Source organism: Elephas maximus, chromosome 1 (genome assembly GCF_024166365.1).
Source record: "Elephas maximus indicus isolate mEleMax1 chromosome 1, mEleMax1 primary haplotype, whole genome shotgun sequence".
Lineage (NCBI taxonomy): Eukaryota > Metazoa > Chordata > Mammalia > Proboscidea > Elephantidae > Elephas > Elephas maximus.
This window is the reverse complement of record NC_064819.1, coordinates 93,822,929-93,844,419: the sequence shown is the minus strand read 5'-3', so window position 1 is coordinate 93,844,419 and position 21,491 is coordinate 93,822,929. Positions and strand designations below refer to the sequence as shown.

The following is a 21,491-nucleotide window of genomic DNA, read 5'->3' as shown; positions in this document are numbered from 1 at the left end:
CTGTATGATAAACGTAACCACCAACAACTTGTACATAAAACAATAAAGGGAAGAAGAAAATGGTCTATATGTACAAATAAACATGTATGCATGAAAACCAAAGATAAAATATGCAAAGCTGTTATAGTCCTTGTTTCTGCATCTGGTCACAAAATTAGAATTGATACCTTTGACTTCCTTCTTCTACTTCCCATCCCTTCTTTCCCCCACTATCAGCAAGAACCGCAGCTGCTGAGAGTTCTTTACCTGGTGGAATGATCGCACCTTCATTCCTGAAGAGTCTCAGTGCTCAATAGTCCTGTCCCTTTTTTGTTGCTCTGGCTTTCCGTTTACCACGAGCATTGGACTTGGAAGTACTAAGAGGCAATACACTAACAACTGACACAATGCTCACACCAAGGCTCTCTGCAATTTCCTGCTCCTAAAAATTCTCTTGTCCATGTACATCTTAATTTGGCTACCAATTCTCTTCAGTCCACCTAGTGCTGACCAAAAGAAGAGCCAGATCCTTCTTCTTAATTTCCTAAATTAACACAACACAGTATGTTCATGAGTAACACAAATGTACAGAAGATTTGGGAAAGTAGGTGTGATTCGGCCATTCAAGAATAAGTGCATAAAGTGAATGTTATACTTCTCTCATCTTAGAAGTCCATCAAACAACCATTTCCTTGGAAATTTTTGAATATGCACATTTTATGGACAGGTTGCCTAAACCCAAAAACCCACTGCCATTGGGTTGATTCCAACTCATGGCAGCCCTATAGGAGAGGGTAGAACTGCCACATAGGGTTTACAAGGAGCACATGGTGGATTTGAACTGCTGACCTTTTGGTTAGCAGCCAAACTCTTCACCACTATGCCACCAGAGTTTCCAGATTGCCTAGACCCCCAAAATAGAACTAGGGCCGTACACTCTGCACAAAATCAAGTTCGATAAAACATACTCTACACTGCAGAAGGATACAGCCCCTGTTCTTTCATATACAAAAAGTATAAAATGTTCACAAAATTTATTTTTCATTATCAAAGGAAAACAACCTTCATAGCCAAATTCTACCTACACTCAATCAGCTCAAACAAGTCAGCTTTTTTTCTTCTAGCTATAGAAACTCAAGACAAGAACTGGCAATTCTCAGAGCCTCACACTCCCTCAGTAGTCTGCATCCAAAAGCACAAAGGCATGACTCCCAGTGCCTTCCAGCACTCACCTCAGAGTCTTTCACCTTGGGGAGTCTGCAGCTCCAAAAAGAGCCAAAGTGAGGAAACAGGGACAGGTATGTGTCCCTATGGAGGCACAGCCTTGGAGCCTTGGGGAAGTAATGGAGATTCAGGCCCTGGGAGAACACCATCCCCACCAGAGGCAGAGCTCAACCCCTCCCCTGAAGGGCTCACTGGCTCATTCAAAGTAGAAGGACCTTTGTTAAAGGGCACAGGGAGCCCCCTGGGCCCACCGACCGTGGAGCAGATAGTCAGGGATATGTCTCCTGAATTAAACATGAAATATGGAAAGAGGGTCCCAGAGAAGGAAGCCTCAGAGAAGGAGAAAATGTGGGACCCATCGGTCATGTTGTAGAAAGAGATATCCCCGCCATCATAGTCTAGGAAAATCCCCATCCTGCAGGGAGCCTGCCTAAGGCTTAGCCATGTCTGAGGAGTAGTACAGGCACAATATCCCTCTTCAAACCATCCCACAACCCAGAACCCCTTGTCTGGGCACTCTCTGAACCAGTCTTTCCTGTCAACATCTTCCCTACAGACACCCACAGCCCATTCGCTTTTATCTTCATAGCTGGTCTCCACCTCCCAGTAACATCGCCCTGAACTGATGCCCTTGAGACCCAATACACTGCATCTGTCATCATTCTGCTTCTCACAGATGTCCTTCCAGGTCACACTTGTCTTTTCCTGAGAGATGGACAGGTTGGGATGGGCAGAACGTGGGTTCAGAGTGACAGAGCCTGTAAAGAGAGTTAACGAATCATACAAGACCCTCCCCTCGCCCATAACAAGGGCACAAAACCATCTTCCCCCAGAACTACTTAGTGGCATGGGGAGGGGGCTAAGCATAAAGAACTGAGAGCTAGTGATTCAAACTCCCAGCCCTCCAAGCAGGAGAAGCAACAAAGACTGATTTGGGATTAAGATCCATCACACTGCCCTTGAGGACCAGCCTGGACTCCAGGGGCTCAGGGATACCTATTTCACATCCAACATCAGCCACACCTGTGTAGCACTAGCTACACTGATCAACCCCTCCACCACCCACACCACCACCATCAATGGTGCCTGCAACTATATCACCACAGAGAACTGACACAGGGGCCAGAAGCCATGGGGGAGGCAAAAGGAGCTCCCAGAAAGAAGAAAGAACACGTGAGTCACTCACAGATCTGGAACTGCTCTTTCCGCCAATCTACAAGAGAACCACAGATTTCATATCAGGGAATTGCAGACTTTATACATCAGATCAGCGCCTTTTCTTGCAAAACAGAGTGATGCAGGAGTTACAGGGGGAAATGTTTTGGAAACACTAAACTAATGTATTTATTTCTTTTTCTCTCACATACTCACAACCCTCAACCTTCCCATGAAGCTTTACAACCTTCCCATTAAGACTAAACCATAACGCTTAACAACCAAGAACTGAGAGGCTGGATACCTACCTGAACAAAACGTCATTGCCCAGCTTTGGCTATCAAATTATGCTTTCACAATTCCTAGACAGCAACTACATTTAAACCTATGCTGTGTTAAGAAAGAATTGGACAGGTCAAAATTGCCAAGGCCTCCATTTACTTAGCAAGAGCTGATTGAGCTGAACTTGTAAGATTCCTCCAAACAATGAATGGAGAGAATTACAACTGACTCACATAACTTACACAATGACTATAAGCAATGAGTGAAGAGAATTCAGGATATGGCTGAAGTTGACCCAAGTTACAAGGCAATGGAGAGATTTCTAGGAAGGGAGAAAGAGAAGCTCAAAGCAGGAAACACGTACATACAGTAAGAGGTCAGACACTAGCAGCATGCCTTTTTTCATAGGGTGATGGGAACAAAATCACCCATATAGCCATGGGAGAACACAAAAATATTGGATCTAGTCATCTGCTTCCTCCAGTAGCCCAGAGACATCAAAAGCTTCCAAGAGAAATCCCATCGTGGCAGGCAGGGCACTGGGCCCAAAGATGTCTAAATCCTAAGTCCTAGAACCTGTGAATATGTTACCATACATGTGTCCCGCTCCCTAGGGAATTGCTAATTCTATAGACAATGGCAGGATTAAATCTGCTGAGCCCAACTTAGTGCAAATTTATCTGGATAGAAAACTGCCTAAATTTCCTCAATACTCCCTGAAATCTGAGGACATAAAAGGGTTACCACCCATTATCAAAGATTTCTTACAGAAGGGATTGATATCCCCTGCACCACTTCATGTAACACTCCTGTATTCCCTGTGCAAAAACCTAATAATCAAGATTGGAGATTTCCTCAAGATTTAAGAGTAATACCCAGATTCCTTGTAGTCCCTAAGCCACATTTATTATTAGCTAACATACTTGCTGAAGCCACTTACTTAACAGTAGTAAAAGGAACTTTACCGATGTGATGAAGATAAAGGACCTTGAGATGGGGAGACTATCCTGGATTATCCAGGTGGACCAATCTAATCACATGCATGCTTAAAAGTAAAGACTTTTCCCAGCTGTGATTAAAAGAAGAGGGATAATGAAAGCAGGGTCAGAAAGATACTGTAATTACTGGCTTTGAAGATAAAGGAATGAGAACACCAGCCAAGGAATGTGGGCAGCCTCTGGAAGCTGAAAAAACAAGAGCCTCCAGAAGGGAAGGCAGCCCTGTCCATATTTTGATTTTACCCCAGTAGATGCATGTTGGACTTCTGATGTAGAGAACTATAAGGTAATAACTTTGTATTGTTTTAAGCCCCTAAATTAGTGGTAGATCATTCAGACAGAAAATAGAAAACTAATACACTCACATCCAACATGGAGCAGGAGCACTGGTAGAAGAATGTACCTTGAGAGAGTATGAGATTCCTCATGATCTGCATGTGGAAAGCTGAAGACCCAGAAATTTTCACATGCTCTCATGGGAGGTGGGGAGACACAACAATGCCCAGAGAGCCAGTGGACCAGGAAGGACTAGGGTCCGGAGGACCAGACTCAGGAGGAAGAAGCAGTATAGTATACCTGTTTTCCAATCAGAGGCAAGTCACTGGACATGGACTCTACTATAGGGAAGAGGGTCACCTGTAATGCCCCCAAGTGGCCAGATGAGACCTTCCCCTCCTCAGCAGACAACAACATAAATGTCTTAAGGATCAGATGAGACCAGCCTCCCCAGGGTAAGGACTTAAAATGATGAAAAGGAGAGCACAGAGACTCCTCTCCACCACTGTTCTAAAGCCATATAATCTCCTTTGATTTACATAATTCATGTGGGAAGAAGAAAGGCAGATTGGTGACCAAACGAAAGCCTATTTATATTGTCAAGCCCTGAGATGTCTTCAGTGGCAGAGCTTTTGCCCCTGTGGAAAAAAAAAAAAGGAGGCTAGAGGATATTTCTACCAAGTCCAGAGAATATGGCCAAAATCTGGTCTCACAGGACAAATGTTTAAGGCATTGTTATTGTTGTTGTGAGGTGCCGTCGAGGCAGTTCCAACTCATAGCAACCCTATGCACTACAGAACGAAATACTGCCTGCTCCTGAGCCATCCTTACAATTGTTCTTATGCTTGAGCTCATTGTTGTAGCCACTGTGTCACTTCACCTCCTTCAGGGTCTTACTCTCTTCCACTGACCCTGTATTCTACCAACCATCATGTCCAGGGACTGATCCCTCCTGATAACATGTCCAAAGTACGTAAGGCACAGTCTCACCATCCTTCCTTCGAAGGAGCATTCTGGTTGTACTTCTTCTAAGACAGATTTGTTTGTTCTTTCAGCAGCCTATGGCATATTCAATATTCTTTGCCAACACCACAATTCAAAGGCGTCAAATCTTTTCGGTCTTCCTTATTCATTGTCCAGCTTTCACATGCATATGATGCAATTGAAAATACCATGGCTTGGGTCAGACACACCTTAGTCTTCAAGGTGACATCTTTGCTCTTCAACACCTTAAAGAGGTCCTTTCCAGCAGATTTACCCAATGCAATGCATCTTTTGATTTCTTGACTGCTGCTTTCATGGCTGTTGATTGTGGATCCAAGTAAAATGAAATCCTTGACAACTTCAATCTTTTCTCCATTTATTATGATGTTGCTCATTGGTCCAGATGTAAGGATTTGTGTTTTCTTTATGTTGAGGTGCAATCCATACTGAAGGCTGTGGTCTTTGATCTTCATTAGGAAGTGCCTCAAGACCTCTTCACGTTCAGCAACCAAGGTTGTGTCATCTGCATAACGCAGGTTGTTAACAAGATCTGTCCTGAAGTACAATGCTGTCATTGATAGGATAATATCCATACGGCTACAAGGAAGACCAGTTAATATGACTATTTTTCAAATTTATACACCAGCCACTAGGGCCAAAGATGAAGAAATGAAAGACTTTTATCAGCTGCTGCAGTCTGAAATTGATCAAACATGCAATCAAGATGCATTGATAATTACTGGCGATTGGAATGCGAAAGTTGGTAAACAAAGAAGAAGGATCAGTAGTTGGAAAATATGACCTTGCTGATAGAAACAATGCCAGAGAGCAAATGATAGAATTTTGCAATACCAATGAATTCTTCATTGCAAATACCTTCTTTCACCAACATAAATGGCGACTATACACATGGACCTCGCCAGACGGAACACATAGAAATCAAATTGACTACATCTGTGGAAAGAGACAATGGAAAAGCTCAATATCATCAGTCAGAACAAGGCCAGAGGCCGACTGTGGAACAGACCATCAATAGCTCATACGCAAGTTCAAGCTGAAACTGAAGAAAATCAGAGCAAGTTCACGAGAGCCAAAATATGACCTGGAGTATAACCCACCTGAATTTAGAGACCATCTGAAGAATAGATTTGACACACTGAACACTAGTGAGCGAAGACCAGATGAGTTGTGGAATGACATCAAGGACATCATCCATGAAGAAAGCAAGAAGTCATTGAAAAGACAGGAAAGAAAGAGAAGATGGATGACAGAGGAGACTCTGAAAGTTGCTCTTAAACGTCGAGCTGCTAAAGCAAAAGGAAGAACTGATGAAGTAAAAGAACTGAGCAGAAGATTTCAAACGGCGTCTGAAGAAGACAAAGTAAAGCTAACCTAAACTTTAGAGATAATGACTAGCTTGTTTATTGAACTTTTAGTGTAACTAATAATCTTAAAATAGCCTACATTCCACACACAAGCTGGTGTCCCCAGGCACTGACCCCTCAGACTTCCATCATTTGTCTTCTTAGCCAAACACAATTCTGAAGAATGAAGGATTTCAAGAGACATTTTGATGAATGTCCAAAAGACTCAGTCAAACCACTTGGACTTCCCTGACTTTCTTTGTTCCTTGAACTATAAAAACCCCATGCTGCCTCATCTCGGGTTCAACATCCAGTCTCATACTATGTGTTGCCCAATTCGTGATTTGTATGATCAACTAATAAATCTCCAACATTATTTTAACTTTTTTCTGACTCATAAATTATTCAACACCTCCAAAGGGTAGAGACTGAGGAACAAGATTTGATCATTTATAGAAATAAGTAAATGGCATAGGTCTTGCATATGTGATGTGAAAATTTGTGATCACCATCCCCACTTTACAGGTTCATTTGGCTATACTGGCATTTCTGTCTTTCTTGATTTGCTTGATGGAACAAGGTCACATACAATGGTCAGGGTGATCCACCTGACCCCATGGAGAAAAGTAAGCTCTGTTTTGCTGGTTTTTCACAAAGATATTAGTTGAGACCCAACTATAATTTTCTATACCATAATTCCTGGAGACTGCTAAAGAAAAAGAACGGAAGGAACAAGCAGGAAGAGGAGAAATGAGAACTGCATTTAATTTTGAAACTCTAAATGCATTAAATACATTGGCGTGGATTTTAATATACTCATTACTTCATTTCACAAAAAATCTTTAAGTAACAAATTATTGTTCCAGTTTTATAAATAAGAGGATATTAGACATTTATTTGGCTCCCACCATATATATAAACCTATTAATATGAAAATGTTGAGTCTAGTTTAGTGGTGGTGTTTGTCCTTTAGAAAACAGAAGGATATACAAGGTGTACATTAAATTACTTGAGACTTCAATTCAGCAAAGAAGGGGGAGATGGTAAAAGAAGATTATCTCCTCCTTTTTCCTCATTGTTTACAAATAAATCCCTGGGAGATTCAGGAAGGTTCGCTAACGTGGTTCCTCACATATCTGCTCCCCAGATCTCCATGCTCCCCAGTCACACCTCTCTGTCTCTCATGATACATATCCCTGACTCTGAAGAAAAACATCCTGGAGCACAGAAAGGGGATGTTACACAGGCCCAGGGGGCACATGTCCTGAACTCACTCCAGAGAAAACAGGTCCTCTGGATAGCCCTTCACTGCATTAGTTTCCCCCTTACCCTACTCCTGCCCCACCACCACCACCACCACTGGAAGGTTGGCATGATCTTCTTATCAGTTAGATGTTTACTTCAAAAATGGCTAAAAATACATATCCCTGACAACAAAACCAGGTAAAGATACCACAAAAAAAAGAAAGTTACGGACCTATATCCCTCATGAACTTAGATGCAAAAATTCTCAACAAAATTCTAGCTGATAAAATTCAACAACATATCAAAAAAAAAAAATTCACAGTGACCAAGTAGGATTCATACTAGGTATGCAGGGATGGTTCAACATTAGAAAAAAAAATTAATGTAATCCATCACATAAATAAAACAATAGACAAGAACCACATGATCTTATCAATCGATGCAGAAAAAGCGTTTGACAAAGTCCCCACCCATTCATGATAAAAAAAAAAAAACTCTCAGCAAAATAGGAAAAGAAGAAGAATTCCTCAAATAATAAAGGGCATGTATACAAAGCCAACAGTGAACATCGTCCTAAATGGAGAGAGTCTGAAAGTATTCCCCTTGAGAATGGGAACCAGAAAGGGATGCCCTTTATCACCACTCTTATTCAACATTGTGCTGGAGGTCCTAGCCAAAGCAATTAGGCTAGATAAAGAAAAAAAAGGCATCCACACTGGTAAGATAGAAGTAAAAGGATCTCTATTTCCAGATGACATGATCTTATACACAGAAAACCCTAAAGCATCCTCAAGAAAACTACTGAAACTGATGGAAGAATTCAGCACACTATCAAGATACAAGGTAGACATACAAAAACCAGTTGAATTACTCTACACAACAAAAAGAACGTCGCACCCAAAGCAATATCATTTATAGTAGCCCCCAAGAGGATAAAATACTCAGGAATAAGTGTTACCAGAGTTGTAAAAGACCTATACAAAAAAAAACTACGATACTGCAAAAAAACAAAAGAGACCTACAGATGTGGAAAAAACATACCTTGCACATGGATACAGAGACTTAACATTATAGAAATGTTTCTTCGACCCAAAATGATCTATAAATACAATGTAATTCTGGTCCAAATTCCAACAACATTTTATAATGAGATGGAGAAACAAATCACTTCATATGGAAGGGAAATAGGCCCTGGATAAGTAAAGCATTACTGAAAAGGAAGAACAAAGTGGGAGGCCTCACACTACCTGATTTAGAACTTATTATGCTGCCACAATAGTCAAAACAGCCTGGTACTAGTACAACAGACACATAGACCAGTGGAACAGAATTGAGAATCCAGACATAAATCCATCCACGTATACCCAACTGATATTTGACAAAGACCCAAAGTCAGTTAAATGGGGAAAAGATAATCTCTTTAACAAATGATGCGGGCATAACTAGAACCCACCCGCAAAAAATTAAAAAAGACCCACACCTCACACCATGCACAGAAACTAACTCAAAATGGATCAAAGACCTAAATATAAAATCTAAAACCATAAAGATCATGGGAGAAAAAACAGGGACAATGTTAGGAGACCTAATACATGGCATAAACAGTATACAAAACATTACTAACAATGCGGAAGGGAAACTAGATAACTAGGAGCTTCTAAAAATCAAACACCAATGCTTATCCAAAGACTTCACCAAAAGAGTAAAAAGATTACCTACAGACTGGGAAAAAGTTTTCAGCTATGACATTTCCGATCAGTGTCTGATCTCTAAAATCTACATGATACTGCAAAAACTCAACTACAAAAAGACAAATGACCCAATTAGAAAAACGGGTAAAGGATATGAACAGGCACTTGACTAAAGAAGACATTCGGGTAGCTAACAGATACATGAGGAAATACTCACCATCATTAGCCATTAGAGAAATGAAAAATCAAAACTACAATGACATTCCTTCTCACTCCAACAAGGCTGGCATTAATCCAAAAACAAAATAATAAATGTTGAAGAAGTCATGGAGAGACTGGAACACTTATACACTGCTGGTGGGAATGTAAAATGGTACATCCACTTTGGAAATCGATTTGGCCCTTCCTTAAAAAGCTAGAAATACGATCCAGCAATCCCCTCCTTGGAATATACCCTAGAGAAATAAGAGCCTTTACATGAACATATATGTACACCCATGTTCATTGCAGTACTGTTTACAATAGCAAAAAGATGGAAGCAACCCAGGTGCCCATCAACGGACAAACAGACAAATAAATTATGGTACATTCACGCAATGGAATACTACATATTGATAAAGAGCAATGATGAATCTGTGAAACATTTCATAATGTGGAGGAATCTGGAAGGCATTATGCTGAGTGGAATTAGTCTGTTACAAAAGAACAAATATTGTATGAGACCACTATTACAAAAACTCAAGAAATACTTTAAACAGAGAAGAAAATATTCTTTGATGGTTATGAAAGTGGGGAGGGAGGGAGGGAAAGGGGTATTCACTAATCAGATAGTAGATAAGAACTATTTTAGGTGAAGGGAATCACAACACACAACACAGGCAAGGTCAGCACAACCAGGCTAAACCAAAAGCAAAGAAGTCTCCTGAATAAACTGAACACTGCAAAGGCCACTGTAGCAGGAGTGGAGGTTTGGGGACAATGGTTCCACAGGACATCTAAGTCAATTGGCATAATAAAATCTATCAAGAAAACATCCTGCATCCCACTTTGGACAGTGGCATCTGGGGTCATAAATGCTACCAAGTGGCAATCTAAGATGCATCGATTAGTCTCAACCCACCTGGACCAAAGAATGAGGAAGAACACCAAAGACACAAGGTAATTATGAGCCCAAGAGACAGAAAGGGGCACATAAATCAGAGACCACATCAGCCTAAGGCCAGAAGAACTAGATGGTGCCCGGCTACAACCGATGACTGCCCTGACAGAGAACACAACGGAGAACCCCTGAGGGAGCAGGAGAGCAGTGGGATGCAGACCTCAAATTCTCATAAAAAGACTAGGCTTAATGGTCTGGCTGAGACTAGAAGGACCCAGAGGTCATGGTCCCCAGACCTTCTGTTAGCCCAAGACAGGAACCATTCCCAAAGCCAACACTTCAGGCAGGGATTGGACTGGACTTTAAGATAGAAAATGATACTGGTGAGGAGTGAGCTTCTTGAATCAAGCACACACATGAGACTATGTGGGCAGCTCCTGTCTGGAGGAAAGATGAGAAGGCAGAGGGGGATATAAGCTGCCTGAATGGACATGGAAATGCAGGGTGGAGAGAAGGAGTGTGCTGTCTCATTAGAGGGAGAGCAACTAGGAGTATACAGCAAGGTGTATACGAATTTTTGTATGAGAGACTGACTTGAATTGTAAACTTTTACTTAAAGCACTATAAAAATTTTTTTTAAAACACAATCCAATCACCCAGACAGAGCTATTACTACTATTCCGATGTATACTGACCCAGACTTTTTTCAATGCACAAGTAATAAAAATCACTATCATTTATGGAACCCTTCATCCCTGCCATACATTAGGCTCAATGATTTACCTGGATTATTTTATTTAATCCTCACAATTACCCAGTGAAAGAGTGGTTTTCATTATCTAATTTTATTGATTGGGAAACTGAGACACAACAAAGTTAAGCAACTTCTACACGATCACACAGCTACTAAATGGTGGTGCTCGGATTTGAATGTACAGAGTCTTTATTTTATTTTCATATGAAAAATGGAATCATTAAAAAAAATGGGTAAAAATAAATGTAATCCTTACTGAAATCTCTCAAAGAAGTGTCAAGGAGTTATTACATTCCATGCACCCAATGACCTGCAAACTATCTGGGCAACAACCCAGATCCCACCAACATAGACTTGACCTTTGGCCTCTCTTCGACCTCCCTTTGGTCTATCTAAAACCTCCACAAGGTGTCTCCCACACTCTCCTTTACTTTCCTTTTCTCCTCCCCACTTCTCTGCCTCTTCTTTTCCTCCCTGATTCCCTCCCCACCCTCTCTCTTATAAACAATTTTAACTTCTCTGGGTTTCTCCTTTTGCAACCTTCACTCATTACCTCTAATTAGCTCAACCTAGCACTCTGAGCCCATTACACGAATGAAAAATTCTCCTCAGAGGGGAGATAATGACTGTGAACAATTATATATTACATTTTTCTACCTGTTACACATACACAGAATCTTTCATATGTTTACAGGTGGTTCACAGACACCCAACGCAGGCGTCCATCCATAAATATCTTGGGGTCCCTGGATCCCAGATTCAGAACACCTGCTCTAAAGGTACTATGTTTTCTGCAACCAAGAAGACTTAGAGGAAGAAACGCAACAAGGGCAGGGGGTCAGGGCATGTGGAAACAAAGAGGAGGCCGATATTCACAGGACCAGGAAGAAATGGGAAAATCAAAACTGGATCCAAAAAAGCATAGAGTTCTCAGGGCCAGAGGGATCGAGAACCAAGGACTCCCTAAGGAAGCCCTGACCCCTAAGCAGGTAAGTACAGTTTCTGAAATCTTCTAGAGACTGGCAATGCCTGACCTGCACAGTTATTACCCTGCTCCTGTCCCTCCTGACAACTGAACTCTCCACAGTCACTGATAGCACTAAGTGGAAGTGTGAAGTAAACAACATGTTTTCAGAGGGTGTTAATAACCCAACCAGAGGCCTGCAGTAGAGAAAGGGCCCTGGGGCCTCTTTGCTTGCTCATGCTCTGATCCCCTCCCCTTGTTGGGTTTCTTCCTCTAAGTAACAAGGAGAACACGGAAGCCAGTTTTATCCTGGTTTCCTGTCCACTGATGCAGGAAGGGCCAGGCTGAGGCAGAAGCCCCAGGCGGGGAGGGATGTAAGGCCACAGAAAGGTTAGAGTCACTTACCTGCATACAGCTGGGCCTTCCTCCAGGCTGAAAGGGAACACACCCTGGTGAGACCTCAGCCACAATCCCTGTGAATTGACTGGACGCCACCCTCCCATCTGCCCTAAACATGTGCCTATCCAGAGGTAGACAGATGCTGGAAAAAAGATGAACCCCTGCAGCGTGCAAAGCTGGCCAGTGATGGTGGGAAATTCCCATGACCACAGGTCAGGAAGCCTGGATTATAGTTCATGTTCCATACCGTCCTGCTGCTGCTGTGGGACTTTAGGCAAGTCACTTGGCTGAACTGTGCCTCAAGAACCTCAAAAACTCCAGTTCTACCTGCATCCCACTGAAAATCAAAAAATATGTGTGATGATATTTTAGGGAACCAAATATAAATTATTCCATAATTGTAAGAAAGCATTGTTATATCTAGTATTTTCCTGCAAATACATACCTGGAAAATATATATTCCCTCAGAAAGGGGAAATCAATGACAAAGATATGGGGCCAGATCCAGGGTAAAATGGCCAACCATTTTGGAAAAAAATATTTCTAGAGATAATAACACCTCTACTCTGGGGAGCCCTCAGCTCATATTATCACATTTCCCTGCTTACTCATCCTGGTCCTCTCCCCATCACTTTTCCATCAGCACCTGCAGGAGCTGGAGAGGAGAGAAGTGACACCCCTAGAGAGGAGGATTCTTGGACCACTAAGTCATACCCCTAAACTTAATGACCCATTTTTTTTATGTAGCTCCTTAAATGCAATCCCTGAGCATCTGCCTTTTAGCTTCCAGGTACAGAATGAGAGCTTTGTGGATGGGCCGGGGCTGGGGTGAGAAAACCCACAATGCATGACAGATTCCAGGGGTCACCACCACACCAGAGCTGTAGCGAGGTAACAAGCACCCAGGGGCAATCTCTGAGTTGTCTCCTCACACACAATTCAAGATCCCAGGGGCAATCTCTAATTTATGCCCCCCTCTCAATTTCAAGATGAATAGACTTTGATAACAATGACACATCAGCAGGAACACCTTCCCCTACCTTTTCCAGCTGCCGCAGTCAGGCATGTTTCATACCTGTGGTGCCTGGGAACGTCATTCCACGCCTCATCTGTGTCCCCTTGGACTTCTGCCCGGGGACAAGCGCTCCTCTTGGCCCTCCCCCCTCACTAACCTCTGCACCACCCCCAGGTTCCCAGCACTGGAAGGGAAGCAGAGGCCCAGACCATAGAGCCCCAGAAGCACGATTTTTCTCCCCAACACCTTCCACCTCTGCCCCCAGGGAATGGGGTCCTGATGTCTATGCCAGAGAGACACGGGGAGAGGGGACGCATGGGCACAGATGGGGTAGGAGACCCAGGGACTTCTGGAGAGTCACTCACCAGCCTGATAAACCTTCTTCCTCCAGTCTGAAAGGAACACGCAGGAAATGAGGTGAGCTAAGAACCAGAATTCCACCCCCCCACCCCGCCGCCGGCTAAAGGGACACAGAGATGGCAGGAGGGAGAGAAGAACTTACCCAGTTCTGCCTGAAGTTCATCTGAAAGAGAGAAAATAAGCATGAACTCCCACCCCGAAGAAAAGGAAAGACTGAGTGCCTGGAGAACCCACAAAAAGACCCTCGCCATATGCTGGAGAACGTTTTCCTTCCAGACCCATCTGAGCCTCCACGGCTCCAGCTGCCTTTTCCAGATCTGAGCCTCCTGTTCTGGGCAGAGGCCCTGGGTCTCCCTGGAGGCCACAGCCAGAGGCTCAGGTCCTGCTGTCAGCTGTTCCCTCTCAGAACCAGCTCTGCCCTCACCAGCCTGCCCCTTCCCCTGCCTTACCTCTGGTCTTCAGTGCCTCCTGTTTTGTCAGCCTGTCCTCCTCCTTAAACAGCCGAAGAAACTCCTGTTCCTGCTGGGCCTGTACCTTTGCTGAATGCTCCTTCTTGAGAAAATAGCCAGCCCCAAGGATGAGAAGCCCCAGGACAGTCAGGCTCATGGCAAAAGCCAGCTTCCAGGGAGAAGCCTGAGGGAAGAAGGGCTCTGCGACCAAACCAGGGACCCTGTTAGGGCACACCCACACCAGCCCAGCCCAGCACACTCAGGGACTTGGTGCCCTCCATCCCGGCCCTGCTGGGAGCAGGAGCAGCGCTGACCTGGAATGAAAATAGCTTTCGCCTTCTCCTGGCCCAGGATGGGGTTGAGGATGGAGCAGGTCACGTTCCCCACAGAGCTGTCTCTCACCACCAGCGAGGCCTCCACATGGAACAGCCCATCAGCGTCTTGGGCATGGGCCTCAGAAAAAGCTAGAAACTTCTCTCCGCTAAGGTCTCTCCACTGAACCTGGGGCTTCGGAAACCACCCAGAGGCCATACAGACCACGCGGACCCCATCTTCCTCCGGCCCTTCAATGTGCACTTGAGGGGCAGAGCCCACACCTGCAAGAGAGAAGCTGTGGAGCCCAGGAGGCTGCCTTGTCCCAGGTGCCATCCCGGGACCCTGGCAGCATGAAACTAAGGGAACAATCTGGAGGTTCTATGGGAAGGCCACCCCCTCGTGGAAACCAAGGAAGGAGCATATGGACTCTAGGAGCTCTGAAGGTGGGCTCTGTTCTTCCCAGCCAGCCACTCAGGTGGAAAGACTGAGGCCCAGAGAAAAAACGAGAAGAATTTTTCAAACCTCTTTTCTTGAGATGCAGCCCAGGAAACATAAATCAAAGTACAAAATGCCAGACCAGGCCAGGAGAAAGAAGATGGCTTCATTACAAAAACTTTTCAAGGACAAAAGTTAAACTAGATCATAACTTTTGTTGAAACTAAGTCTTTTTTGAACTTACTCTAGGAAATAGGAAATATTTGAAATTAAAAGATTTATGGGTTTTGTTTTTTTTGTTTTGTGTTAATTACCCACAAACTCTTCTTCATCCAAACTGATCTTACTCTCTTCTTCCCCTCACAAACTGAGAGAAAATCTCCTTCACTCAAGGATAATTTTTCCCCTGAGCTCTGGAAACCAAAGGTCACTGTCTCTTTTAGGGCCTGGTCCCATCAGTTATCATCTCCCTTCCCTCTCCTCTGTTCTTACCTCTCAATTCTTTGCTCTCTACCCACTGCAGAAACCCACTGACTCATAGCGACCCTGTAAGACAGAGTAGAACTGCCCTGTAGGGTTTCCAAGACTGTAAATCCTCACAGAAGCAGACTGCCACATCTTTCTCCCGCACAGCAGCTGGTGGACTCAAACTGCCAACTTTTTGGTTAGCAGCCAAGCAGTTAACAACTGCACCACCAGGGCTCTCACTCCTCCCTGCATCATCCTCCTTGTTAATCTCTTCCTTTCCACCTACTTCTTTTCCTAAGCACATAAACATGTTCAAATTTTTACAGTCTCCTTCTCCTCTTCTTAGAAGAGTAAGCTTTATAATCCATGAATACCTCAGTGTTCACACCTCTCACCTACTTCTCAGCCTCCAACAGTCTGACTTCTCTCACTATTCCACTGAGTCTATTCTTGGTGAGTTAACAAAAGTCTGCTACTTGGCAGCCCAGAAATCACCCTGCAGCCTTGATTCCTTAGTCTCCCTTCAGCACGTGACACTCAACTCCATCTTGAAACTGCCTCCATCTTGGCTTGGTCACCTTTCTCTTATGCTTGGCTTGTCACCTCTCAGGTCACTCTGCTAATTCTCTTTTCTGGACTTTTCTTCCTACCCCCACCCCTTAAAGGCAGGAATCCTGTGACGGTTTTGTCCTTGAATCTCCACTCTTCTCACATCACAGTTTCCCCGGCTTCGTTTTGCTCCCGCTGCTTCTCAATAAATCACTTCCAAAATTATATGAATTAAGCACCTCTGTCTCCCAAATTTCCCATCTTTACAACCACATTCCCATGCATTATCTTTACAAGGATTCCTCATATACACTTCAAACTCAAAACTGCAGAACAGAATTCATCATTTTGCAATGTCCGCAGTAGATTGAGTACAAGTATAAGCCTGGGTCTTCACCTTCTTTATATCCACCTCACACTTTGCCACATCACTTTGTAGTGCCTTCCCACTCTTACTCTTGAATAGGTCATGTGACTTTATTTGACCAGTGAGAAATTAGCAAATGTGACACAAGCAAAGGTTTAAAAACTCCTTGCACCATTAGGCCCTCTACTGTTTCCACAGGAGGGACATGCTCGGCTAGCCTGCAATATGATGAAACTCAGGGAACATTGCCTTGTCACACCAGTCTCCCAGCTGAAGCCATCTGAAATCAGCCAGCTGACTCCTATCCATAAGAAAAACCCAGCCAAGGTCCACATGGGGACCTCTTCAGCTGATCAAAAATGTATGAATGAGCCCACTTGAGATTAGCCTAGCCCAGCCTAGATTAGATGAACTCTATAAAAGCTCAAATTAAATAAATGTTTATTGTTTTATAGTACTGAGGTTTTGTGACCGATTGTCACATAGCATTATTACAGTGACATGTATTTGATACATAATTATCAATAGTCCTTCCACTCAACAGCCAAGGAAAATTCTGGCAATCTCTGTGGTCTTCTCTTCCCCTCCAAACTCCTATATTACCAAATCTACTCCCTCAGTTGAGTCTACTTTCCAAATCTTTTTAATGTCTGACCCTTCCTTTCCCACCTCACAGCCACTGCCTGAGGTCAGGCAGTCATCCTCTCTGCCTCATGACTACACTCTATGCTGCCGGCCTTTCTCCCTTGTATCCATCCTCCTCACAACTGCCACAATGAGCATTTCCAGCATTGCTCTGCTTAAAATTACCTCAGCTCTGCATCCAAACTCTGCAACATAACACACAAAGCCTTCTCTGAAATCAGAGAAGACACCTGTCTTCCTCTTCAACCCCTTCTTTCAAATCCTCCCACAAAACCTCCACCACCTGTACCCCACAAAGTCCACATACTCTAGTCCCAAGGCCTATTTGGTTACTTGCTATTAACCACACCATGCTCTCTGTGCCCCCATGTTTTTTCAAGTTCAGTCCCTCACTCCTGAGGACGCTTTGGAACACTGCTTGATGAGCTCAAGTGCCAGCTTAAGTATCTACTCCCAGGGAATTTTCCTGACCACCCCAGGCAGCATTAACCAGTCCCTCCTCTGTGCAGCCTATACCAGGAACATCTCTTTGTCCACTAAGGACACCTCTTACCATCCTGTCCTCCATTCACTCCCACCAGCCAGAAGGCCTCCATGTGTGCCCAGAATATAACAGCCACATTTCTACCTCAGGGAGTTTGCCCTGGCTCTTCTTTCTGCTTGGAATTCTCATCCCCCAGATATGCACTTGGCTAAATCCCTACTTTCTTCAAGCCTTTGCTCAGACAGCACATTCTCAATAAAGCCCAGCTCAGTCCTCATTCCATTCCCCACGCCCACATCCTCATTCCCTTTCCCTGTTCTACTTTGTCTTTTATCTTCTGAACTTATCACTTTCTAACATCATCTATACCCTAAAAGTTTATTCTGATTTTTCTATCTCTGCATTTAAAAGACGAACACCACAGGGCAGGGATCTCTATTTGGCTCATTGATATATCCCTGACACCTAGAACAAGGCCTGGCACATAGTAGGGGCTCTACATTATTTATATGGAATAAATGAATGAATGAGCCTCTTTTTCTGCATCTTTAAAATGAGGGGCTCAATTAAATCATCCCTGAGGCTGTTCCCAACTCCAACATTCCAAGACTCTAGAATATACAGACCAAGTCACCAACCTGCCACCTTCACCACCAACGTAGCCTCTTCATAGGAGCCTCCCTTTTTGAAGAAGCAGGTGTACAACCCATCATCAGAAACCTGGACCTTGTCGATGCGCACAGCAGCCTGCCCCTGGGTGAGGAAGTCCCTCACCAGCAAGACCCGTCCTGCATATTGTGGCATCTGCTCCTCCTTCTGCTCCTGCTGGTTCTGGTAGATGAACACTGCTTCTGAGAACTTGGAACGGAACCACCGCAGCTCCATGTTCTCTGCACTCATGGCCGGGAACAGGAAGCAGGGCAGCGTGGTGTCCCCGCCCAACACTGCCACAATGGGGTCCGTGGGACCAATCACCAGGAACTCTTCTGTAGACAAGACATGAGAGTGAGAAAGCTACAGACATGAACGCAGAAGGTAGGAGAAATCATGCCATCAAGTAAAAACTGGAGATGACCCCGGCTCCTAAAGGAATGAGCTGTGGGGACAACGAATAGGATGAGATATTCTGACCACAACATCATGGCCCAGAAATGATGTCAAAGGGCCTCCCTCATGTGGCTGGGCTTCTGGACTGAGTCCCTTCCATTAAAAACTCTTTAACTCCCTGGTTCTCAAGCTTGACTATGCATCAGAACCACCCACAGGGTTGTAAAACACAGATGTCTGGACCTCACCCCAAATGTTTCTGATTCAGTAGGTCTATGGGAGGTCCAAATTGTACATTTCTAAGGAGCTCCCCAAGGCATTGGTGGGTCAATGGTAGAATTCTTACTTTCCATGCAGACACAACAACTTTTGATTCACTGTTTATGGGGTCACCATGACTCAGGGCCAACTTACAGAAGCTAAAAACATTGACAACAAAGAGTTCCAGGGATAGGCTGGTCCAGGGACCACATTTTGAGAACCACAGCCCTAGCCTGGCCCCACCTCAGGACAGGACTGAAAGCTGACCAGAGATCACCAGAAATCTAGGTCTGAGCTCTGATTGTTCAGACACCACCAGGAAATTCCCCACTCCTACACATACCTTTCATTATTTGTGCCCATACCTCTCTCTTACACTGAATTATATGTGCGCTTAAAACCCACGGTCAAATGCTATTTCTGTTTAGAACATGAGCTCACTCCCATGGCTCCCAGGAGGCTCAGTCTTGGCTTATTAAAGAAGAAGACACATCCCGCCTGTCACCCTCTGCCTTCTGAGGTGGATGGGCTGCAACTTGGCTCCACTGCAGTCGCTCTGGATCCCCAAATACCATCTTCTCTTCTCTACTGCTCGACCCTGGCCCGAGTCACTATTATCTCCCACCTGGAGGACAGCAGCACACTGAACTCTCCCATCTACCCTCTCCCCACCCCCACTGTCTATTTTCTACATGGCAGCCCGAGTGAGCCTTTTAATGTGTGAGCCAACACATGTCAGGGCCCCACTCTGCTCAAACCCTTGCAATGGCTCCCCACTTCCCTCCACTTACTCATAGACCCTATGGGGTTGGCCCCCAGGACCACTCTGACCTCAACTCCTACATCCCTCCCCCTCACTCCCTCTGCACCAACCAAAGCTTACCTCTTCTTGTTCTCTGATCCACCAGGCACTCTGCCAGGTGAACACTAGCTGACACTTCCTGCAAAAACTCTCTAACCCCAGAGATCCTCACTCTCACTCCGCTCCTTCCCCAAGTCTTAGTCCACATCTCTTTCTTGACTACTCTATGGAGTACTGCTGCCTACCCATGACCTACCTGCTGTCTCCCCCTCCCCAACACTGCTCGTACTTTCTCTACTTCAGGGTTTCATAGCCCTAATCTCCTCTTACAGACTATAGTTTCTCTTGCTTTATTACATTTAATATTCACTGCCTCCTGCTAGAATGTAAGTTCTATGAAGACAGAGAGTCTCTGTCTGTTCCGTTCATAGAGCAACAACTAAGCCATAGTAGACTCCCCATGAACATTAGGAGAATAAAGTGAATTAATGCATGCATGCATCTTTGCTTAGGACACTAGCAGAGCAGGGAAATGGGGAGAAAGCTATTTTCAGACATTGTCTATTTGACTGTTCTAAACATTATAGAAGTCACGGTGGGGTAATGGTCAGAATTCTTTACCCTTATTTATGGTTTAGTGGGTTTTATATAATTCTTAACTACAATTAGTAGGGTGCACCATAATCTCTCTAGGGCAGGGCCCCCACAGCTCCATCCCTCCTGCCAGAATCAGCAGCTCCCCTGTGGTTCCCACAAAACAGAGGGAGACACAAACAGAGGGGTGTGGAGAGCTAACCTGCAGACCTCCACATGGGGAGCTGGATGAGGAGCAGCACGGAGGTGAAACAGCAGGGCAAAGGTCGACTGGAGCCACCCTCCATTTCCGCAGAGCTGGGGAGAGACAGGGCAGGAGTCAGGGACCCCAGACAGGAGGTAGCCCACCCACAGCTCAGCCTCAGGGAGGACCAAAGCATTTCCTAAACCCTGATTATGCTAATGGGGTGGTGGGCCCCACCAACCCTGGTAAGAAGAAAAGCCTGAGCTGGCTGGGCCCCTCCCAGGCTTTCTGGGGAGACTCTGTGGTGTCAGACAACCATTAGGAAAACCTGGGAACACACCACTCCTTCTCTTCCCAACCCACTAACATGCATACCACAGCCCACTGCCCAAACACCAGGCCTTCCTTCCTCAGCACCTGTTCCCCTGGGGGAGACCTTCCCACCATCTCCAGGACTCCTACTGTGTGTAGGGTGGAGAGAGGCAGCCTACCGTCAGGAAAGCACAGACTCTGGGCTCAAATGCTGGGCTCTCCTCCAGGCTCAGTCACTCACCCTGTCACCACCTGAGGCAAGTTACTTCACCTTGTCTGTCTTGGCTTTCTCTTCTCCAAATGAGGATAGCAAACAAGGCCTCCATCAATATTGTTGTGGGTTGTAATGAGGATTACTTGAATTTATGTTTGTAAAGTTACTACAAGTAATGTAAACAGGGCCTGCTTCTAATAAGTGCTACATAAACATCTTTAAAATAAATGAATAAAGGCACAAGCCTCTCTGTGGTTCTCCTCGGTCTTCTTAGAACAGACTATGGTCCAGCCTCAAATGCACACATATTCGCAGCCCCCTCCTCACAGCCAGCTGCTCCCTGGGTCCTTTCCGTGGCCCATAGGTGTCTGCTCAGCCTACTCACCTGCTTCTCCTCATTCCAGCTTTGAGTGACTTCCTGGAGCTTCTTTAAGGTCAGCAGCTTGAGTAAGTTCAGGGCCACAGGGACCCTGGCAGATCCCAAATCTGCCCTCAGAGTTTGCACCTGCAGTTAACTGCTCTGGGAGCCCCAGTTCTTGCCTCCAGGTCAGACACTGTGGGCCCAGGGTCCCCCAT

General features: G+C 44.7%; 1 protein-coding gene across 1 annotated transcript; it reads right to left on the bottom strand.

Moving 5' to 3' along the window:
- Positions 1-1,287: 1,287 nt before the first annotated feature.
- LOC126067725 (butyrophilin subfamily 1 member A1-like) lies at positions 1,288-21,491 on the bottom strand. The gene is made up of 8 exons (XM_049869931.1): positions 21,456-21,491; positions 21,301-21,357; positions 18,140-18,515; positions 14,553-14,834; positions 14,239-14,439; positions 12,421-12,447; positions 2,390-2,416; positions 1,288-1,961 (listed from the first exon to the last, which is right to left on the bottom strand). The coding sequence occupies exons 1-8, from the start codon at positions 21,489-21,491 to the stop codon at positions 1,288-1,290; spliced, it is 1,680 nt and encodes a 559-aa protein (XP_049725888.1).

What these genes read in the sequence shown, in the direction of transcription:
- LOC126067725 (XM_049869931.1), bottom strand. Translation starts at nt 21,491, where the DNA reads ATGGGGGACCCTGGGCCCACAGTGTCTGACCTGGAG. An exon ending in GCTGGAATGAGGAGAAGCAG is followed by an intron (nt 18,516 to 21,300) that starts GTGAGTAGGCTG and finishes TCATGTCTGTAG; the next exon opens with CTTTCTCACTCTCATGTCTT. An exon ending in GAAGGCCCAGCTGTATGCAG is followed by an intron (nt 2,417 to 12,420) that starts GTAAGTGACTCT and finishes GTTCTCTTGTAG; the next exon opens with ATTGGCGGAAAGAGCAGTTC.